Raw genomic sequence first — 7,219 nt, forward strand, 5'->3', positions numbered from 1 at the left:
AACCAGAGCTGTCCAACTTCAAAGCCTGTGCCCTTGTCCATTAGGACCTCGGTGTCCCAGTCTTGAAAGATCAGGGAACGCTTCCCAGGGGATGAACTGAAGTGAAGGGAAAGACAGGGGAAAGTTCAAAGCAGAAGAAATATGTGCAAATAATGGGTAAGTAGTGTCATGGATTGAATTGTGTCCCCCAAAAAACATGTGTCAACTTGGTTAGGCCATGATTTCCAGTATTGTGTGGTTGTCCTCCATTTTGTGATTGTAATTTTATGTTGAGAGGATTAGGGTGGGACTGTACCACCACCCCTACTCAGGTCACCTCCCTGATCCAAGTAAAGGGAGTTTCCCTGGGGTGGGGGCCTACACCACCTTTTATCTCTCAAGAGATGAAAGGGAAGCAAGCAAAGTGTTAGGGACCTCGTAACACCAAGAAAGCAGCGCCAGGAGCAGAGCGAGTCCTTTGGACCCAGGATCCCTGCACCTGAGAAGCTCCTCGACCAGGGTAAGCTGGAGGACAAGGAATCTTCCTCCAGAGCCAACCGAGACAGAAAGCCGTCTCCTGGAGCTGACACCCTGAATTTGGACTTTTACCCTACTTTACTGTGAGGAAATAAATTTCTCTTTGTTAAAGCCATCCACTTGTGGTGTTTCTGTTACAGCACTAGATGACTAAGACAAGTAAGTAGACTAATTAGGAGATCAAACTCTTACCAGTCGCTTTTCCCAGTTTCGGATGCCCTCTCTACTCCTCAGATGTTGAGCACTTACAGGGAAAATCCTAGTAACCCAATAGAGTTAGTTTTTGTATGGCAACTCCTACATTGCTAAGTGCTTGGTCCCATCCCTAACAGCTTCATATTCAAAGGAACACTGCCTTATGAAAGTCGGGCCAGGTAAGGAGCCTTCAGGAGGCCCAAAGAGCAGCTCTCAAGCCCACCTCTCATCTTGCCTCAAAGAGAGGGACCTCAAAAATCTGCAAGGATGAAAATCAAATGGCTTGATAAAGCAACTCTATAAAGCAATCTATCAATTCCACATCTAAACTCCAAACTTCAAGTCTTATGTGCTTCTATAGATTCAAGAAATGAAGATGCAATCTTTAGTCCTTTTACTTCACTACACATGGGATCATGACTCAGTGCATTCTTAATAAGATAAGGTAAATGCTCTTTTTATTTATGCTCGTAGACCCACGAGTAAATTGCTTTAATCTTTTCAACAAACATTAATTGAGCACCAATTGTCCACAAGACATTGCACTACATACACTGGGCATACAACAGTGATAGACACATTCTATTGAGGCAGACAGACAAAGAAAACAAAAATAAATAAGAGTATTTCAAAGAGTGACAGTTTTGTGATAAAAACCAAACAGAATACTGGGCTAGAGAACAACGGGGGAGGGCCTCTTGGAGGAGGTGATATTTGAGCAAACACCTGAATGATGAGGAAGAGGCATGTGGGAAGAGCACACCTCAGACAAGCAGGGAAACAAGAACAAGCTCTGAGATGGAGATGAGCAAGGTGTGTTTGGGGCAAGGAAGGTCACCGTGGCTAGAACGCAGTGAATGAGCAGGTGCGTGGAAAAGATTGAGCGGAGAGACACAAAGAGGGGCCAAATCAGGTATGGTCTTCCTGACCACTGGAAAGGTTTGGGAGATTAAGTGCTAGGAGACACCACTGGGGGCTGTGAAGCAGCAGGGTAACATGACCCGATTTTCTCTTTAAAAGGTCCCTCTGGATTCCATCAAAATGGATATAGGCTGGTCCTCATTTTACTTGGGGCATGACAAAGTGGATGACATCTGATAAAGAGATAGAATTAATCTGCACACCAACACCCACCAGGGTCCCAACAAACAAGTAGAAATTAGCTCTTGGGGACCATTTTTTGGACTTCCAAGAACGTACTCCCAATAAGACCACTTTTCTGACACGTAGCTTCCCCTTATCCTTTTAAATTTCTTCCTTGGATCAGGAGGAAAAATAGGGCAGTATGCCTGAGGCTCACAACCCTAACCACTTCTCAACCAGTCCTGAAGAGAGGCGCCTCATGAGCAGCCACTACCCGTCTGACAGTGGAGGCTTGCATGTTGCTAGGATGCTAAACAGGTTTCAGCAGAGCTTCCAGACAAAGACGGACCAGGAAGAAAGGTCTGGCAATCTGCTTCCAAAACTCAGCTAATGAAAACCCTATGGATCACAAAGGACCAATCCCATGGTGCACGGAGTCACCATGAGTCAGGTCAACTCGACAGCTGCTAACAACAAAAAACACTGATTCTAGCATTGAACTCAAACCCCAAGACCAAGGGAGATGAGGAATCCAAGTCTACGGTCAAAGGCTTCTGACACTTAGTTGGTCTGACATGATGGCTGAAGCCATCAGAGGGTGATGCTGATACGAAGACATCGGCAACTGGTCAGCTTGACTATCACCTGCTGAACAACCAGTACCAGGAAAACACTATTTCAGTGCCCAGCATATCAAAAGGCAACCCACGTGAGGCTATATTTGTGGCAATGCCATGCCAGAAATCTGGGCTAATCTGACTCTGCTATTCATAAATTCTCCCTCATGTTAAAGCACATGCCTTTGGGAAGGAAAAACGAATCCAAGTCAATTTTAGACATTGCTCCTTGGAAACCATCTGGAGTCCCTGGAAGCTGGAGAAGCCATGGTATCCCCTGGCCTCAGATGCCCACTGTAACTAGGGCAGTATGCTTAGATCAGACTTTAGATGTCCCTTATCCCCAAGGATGTCCCCACCCCCACCCTGCCAGGTGCCAGTTCAGGTTCCACTTCCCACCCAAGAAAGGTATTTAGTTTCTTGGTAAATCTAGTGGAGAGCCCTACATGTGTTGAGCTTGCACTTGAATTGCACCCAAGGCTGGGTTCTCTGCTTTTTGATTGCTTTACAATTGCACACCTGAATTCCTTTGCCACAACAGCAACGGAAATCCATCCCCAGGTGCAGGAATTCCATGAAAAAACCCCGTCCACCTAAGAATGCCCCCTTCAGGGAAGCTCTAGCTTTGGAGAAAGCCCACCAGAGCCATTATGTAACGTTAGTAGATTCTGGCACCCCGCAGAGCTGCCCCCAGAGACACTAGCTCAGATGTAGCCCGTTTTCACAGCGATGCCAGCGGGCGGGGTCTTGCAGCTTCCTGGGGCCTGGCTCTTCCAGATTGTGGGGCCTCTGTCCCCCTCCCCTACCTGGCGGCGATCCTTGGCTTATCCTATCTTCTAGAGGAGTTGGGCCTCCCCTTTTCCACAGGCTCCACTGAAATCGGTCTTAGGACCAAGGCTACAGCAGCGCCATTCCACTAGCACCTTCCCTGCACCCCGCTTCTCCCCACCACCAAACGCCTAAGACACGGAGCCAGGAAAGTGATCCAAAATCTCCTACAGCCATAGTCCCTGAAAACAAACACGGCAGGAGGGGCAGGCTCAGCTCTGCCAAACCGACCAGGCCCAACACTCCTCCTGGACCACGGAGAAGCCCTGCCCTGGGCGCAGGGAGGGATCTTCCGAGATGGACTGAGTGAGGCTCGGCTCCCCCCGGCACAAGTCAGAGCAAACACCTGTTTCCAGGCAGATAGAGGGCCAGCGAGAGAAGGGAGTCCCGGGGAAAGGGAGCCAGGACGAGGTGAAGGGGCAGCTGGGGACGCACGCAGGTAGAGGATGCGTCACACTTTGCGCTTGGCAACCGGAGCCCCCGAGCCGCCGGCAGCGAATGGGAAGGGCTGCAGGGTCTGCCGAGTCCACAGAGGAGGGGGCTCAGCTGCCAGCAGCTCCCGCAGGGCACGGCGCAGGGGCAGGGCCGGGGGCGCGCGGACAGCGGGCGGCGGGGCGCGCTCCATCACCTGCGCCGCGGAGGCAGCCTCGCCGGCACGCTCGGCCCCGCGGCCACGGGCGACCTACCTGCCCACCGTCTGGTTGGCCAGCTGGCGCATGCGATTGAACTGCTTCTTCATCGTGGCCCCGCTGCCGCGCTGGCCGGAGCTGGGGAGGACGAAGCAGCCCGGAGCGCGCCGCAGGGTTACATGGCCCCGCGCGGAGCCTCCCGGGCGACGGCGGCGGCACTGCGGAGCCTCCGGAGCCGTGTGGCCCGTGCGCGGCTCCTCCCGGGGCTCCGCCGCCTACTCCGCCCCCTGCGGCCGCGCCTCCTGCCGCATCCTCCTCACGCGCGCCCTGGCGCCCTCATAGTAACGCCCGCGGCCGCCTCGGCGCCGGCCGGGTCCGCCCGGGCAGTCGGCTCCCGCCCAGCGCAGCGCGGGGACCCGGGTCTCCGCAGCGAGCCGGCCCGCGGGCGGTCGTCCCCGCTGCGCCTGTGCGGGGAGCGCCGAGCATTCTGGGACTTGTAGTTTGCACCCCGCTGTGCCCTCTTCTCTGCACAAAGTTTGCAAGGAGCTGGGAGCAGGCAGCAGCGTCGCCCTCCCGGGTCTCTGCACTTTGGCACGTTCTCCTGTTTTTAAAATAACATGGCAGAGCCAATAATACAACAACAAATGGAAAAAAGGGAGTATTTTCCGTTTTGAGACGTTGCTGTTTGGAATTCACAAAAGAAAGATTTATGGCAGACAGGTACGTGGCTCATAAAACTGCGTAAGATCACTTGATTGATATTGGGGTTCAGGGTTAAGCCTGGGGTACAGTGAGTGACAGCAGGTTTTGATCCTGGCAGAGCATGCACCCCAAAAGCCTAATCCTTCATTTTCACCAAATCCAGTAGGTAGCCAAAAGCCAATAGAGAGGAAGGATATAATGATAGTGGCGCTGTGTCTACAGGCCCAACTGACCTGGACAGCTTTCTTGTATGGCTGAGATTCCAATCTCACGGCTACTCCCGTTTCCCTTCCACACCAAGAAACCAGGGCCAGCAGGCGTTGGCAGACCTGGAGTGTCCTATAGAGCAGCAACCCACGAGTCAGCTAGCTCCTTGAAAGGGCTGTGGCTTTCCCCAGATTCTGCTCCTAGGAAAAGGTAAAAAAAAGAAGGTAGATGATTAAAATTAGGATTTATCATTGTTTATCAAGTAAGAGCAGTATGGCTGGGTGATAGGGGCTTTAGACCAGATATATGAGCTCATGTGTTAGAATTCCACATAGCCACTTTGCAACCATAGGAAAATTGGTTAGCCTCTCTAAGCGGCAGTTTCCTCATCTCTAACAGAGAAATGGAGTCCCTGGATGGTGCAAATCGTTAAGCACTCAGCTAATAATTGAAAAGTTGGCAGTTCAAATCCACCCAGAGGCTCCTCGGGAGAAAGACCAAGAGATCACAGCCATTGGAAACCATATGGAGCACAGTTGTACCTGAGGCACATGTGGCTGCCATGACTTGAATCAACTCAGTGGCAACTGGTTTCGGTGTTTCATCTTGCTTTTTGGTAATAAAGAAATAAAACTGACGGAAAGATAGTAAAGATAGATAACTATTTTGTTAAATTATCAATCATTAAATTACATGATACTACCTGACAGATAATGAAGACAGAGAACTGTTTGTTGAACAATCAATAATTAAGTTGCAGATAAACTTTGATGCAGTACTTTCTATCATATTTATTTACGACAAATATGATTATGTAGCTAATGTAATAAAGAAAGATCCTATTCCTACAACAGAATTACCAACCCGAGAAATGAAAAAAACTTCTTTTTTTTAAATGCGGTATTTTGCATGTGTTGATTATAGTTGCAAGATGTCCTAAATATGATTCTAAGTATCTTGTTTGGCCAGCTGAACAAAAGATGGTTTGAGGCATGTCTTGGCTGACTGAACATGAAATCTTTAATTAATCGTGAATTTAGCCTCTGCTTATTAGGTCAGGTGGCAGCTCCTACAAATTAATAAGTTGAAGGTATTTTTTGCCTTTAAGCAACTGTGTTATCCCTATAACGTCAATATGATTTCTATACAAACTAAAATTATTCCCATTTGAGATTTTAAAAAAGTCAAGGCACAGCATGGTTTTTGTATGTATAAATAATAGAGAGACATCCAAAGCAGTATATGATGCTGTCTCTGGCAAAGCCTAGAACTGTATGGTCCAGTACCACTAGTCACATGTGGCTATCGAAATGTAAATTAATTAAAACAAAATAAAATAAAAAATTGACTTCCTCAGTCACCCTAGCCACTTTTTAAGTGCTAAATACCACATGTGGTGAGGGGCTACTGTATTGGCCAGCACAGATATAGAGCATCCCCAGCATCTCAGAAAGCTCTACTGGACAGTGTTAGTCCCAGAAACTCTGGATAACTGAAACTCCCAAGTCATGCTGGCCTCTGCCTTTAACCCCTAGATATTTCAGCTCTAAAAAAGATATCCCTGGTTTTCTACAGAAGACAGCCCACCCTGCTAGTGTGTGGTAAAATATTATTTTATATATTAATTAATGTGTTTCTCCACATATTTCCTGTTATCTCACAGGCTTTTCTGCCATTCTGAAATCTGCTCCATAGGGTTCTGTTAGTGTAATCTTTATGGAAGCAGATTGCTAAGCCTTTGCTTCCTCAGTGCCACTGGGAGGGTTCAATTTACCGACCTCTAGGTTAGTAAACCAAAAAAAAAAAAAAATGAACCTGTTACCATCGAGTTGATTCCAACTTATAGCAACCCTGTAGGACAGAGTAGAACTGCCCCATAGGGTGTCCAAGGAGTGACTGATGGGTTCAAGCTGCTGACCTTTTGGTCAGCAGCCGAGCTCTTAACCACCGCACCACCAGGGCTTAGTAGTTAAGTGCAAACTGCTTGTACTGCTCAAAAACCTTCCACAGTGATTTTAGCATCTTCTGAGTGCAAGCACTCTCTAGAGCCATCCTGTCGCAACATGGGAACCGTATGTTTTTGTTGTTGTTAGGTGCCATCAAGTCAGTTCTGACCAACTTCATAGCAACCCCATGCACAGCAGAAGGAAACACTGCCCGGTCCTGCGCCATTCTCACAATCGTTGTTATGCTTGAGCCCATCGTTGCAGCCACTGTGTCAATCCATCTCGTTGAGGGTCTTCCTTTTTTTCGCTGACCCTCTACTTTATCAAGCATGATGTTCTTCTCCAGGGACTGATACCTCCTGATAACATGTCCAAAGTATGTAAGATGTAGTCTCATCATTGTTGCTTCTAAGGAGAATTCTGGTTGCACTTCTTCCAAGACAGATTTGTTCATTCTTCTGGCAGTCCATGGTATAGTCAATATTCCTTACCAACA

General features: G+C 48.5%; 1 protein-coding gene across 3 annotated transcripts in view; it reads right to left on the reverse strand.

Annotated features, from left to right (window-relative positions):
• The window catches only part of ARHGAP44 (Rho GTPase activating protein 44), a 261,017-nt gene extending 256,701 nt beyond the window's left edge, over positions 1 to 4,316 (reverse strand). For 2 of the 3 annotated variants that reach the window (XM_049861082.1, XM_049861083.1), the window contains exon 1: positions 3,926 to 4,316. In XM_049861082.1, the coding sequence (XP_049717039.1) occupies positions 3,926 to 3,978 (53 nt within the window). In that variant the 5' untranslated portion in view covers positions 3,979 to 4,316. The remainder of the gene's footprint in view (positions 1 to 3,925) is intronic. The other variant, XM_049861084.1, reaches the window with a different exon arrangement.
• Between the last annotated feature and the right edge of the window lie 2,903 nt (positions 4,317 to 7,219).

The sequence above is a fragment of the Elephas maximus genome, chromosome 19 (assembly GCF_024166365.1).
Source record: "Elephas maximus indicus isolate mEleMax1 chromosome 19, mEleMax1 primary haplotype, whole genome shotgun sequence".
In the NCBI taxonomy this organism is placed as follows: Eukaryota; Metazoa; Chordata; class Mammalia; order Proboscidea; family Elephantidae; genus Elephas; species Elephas maximus.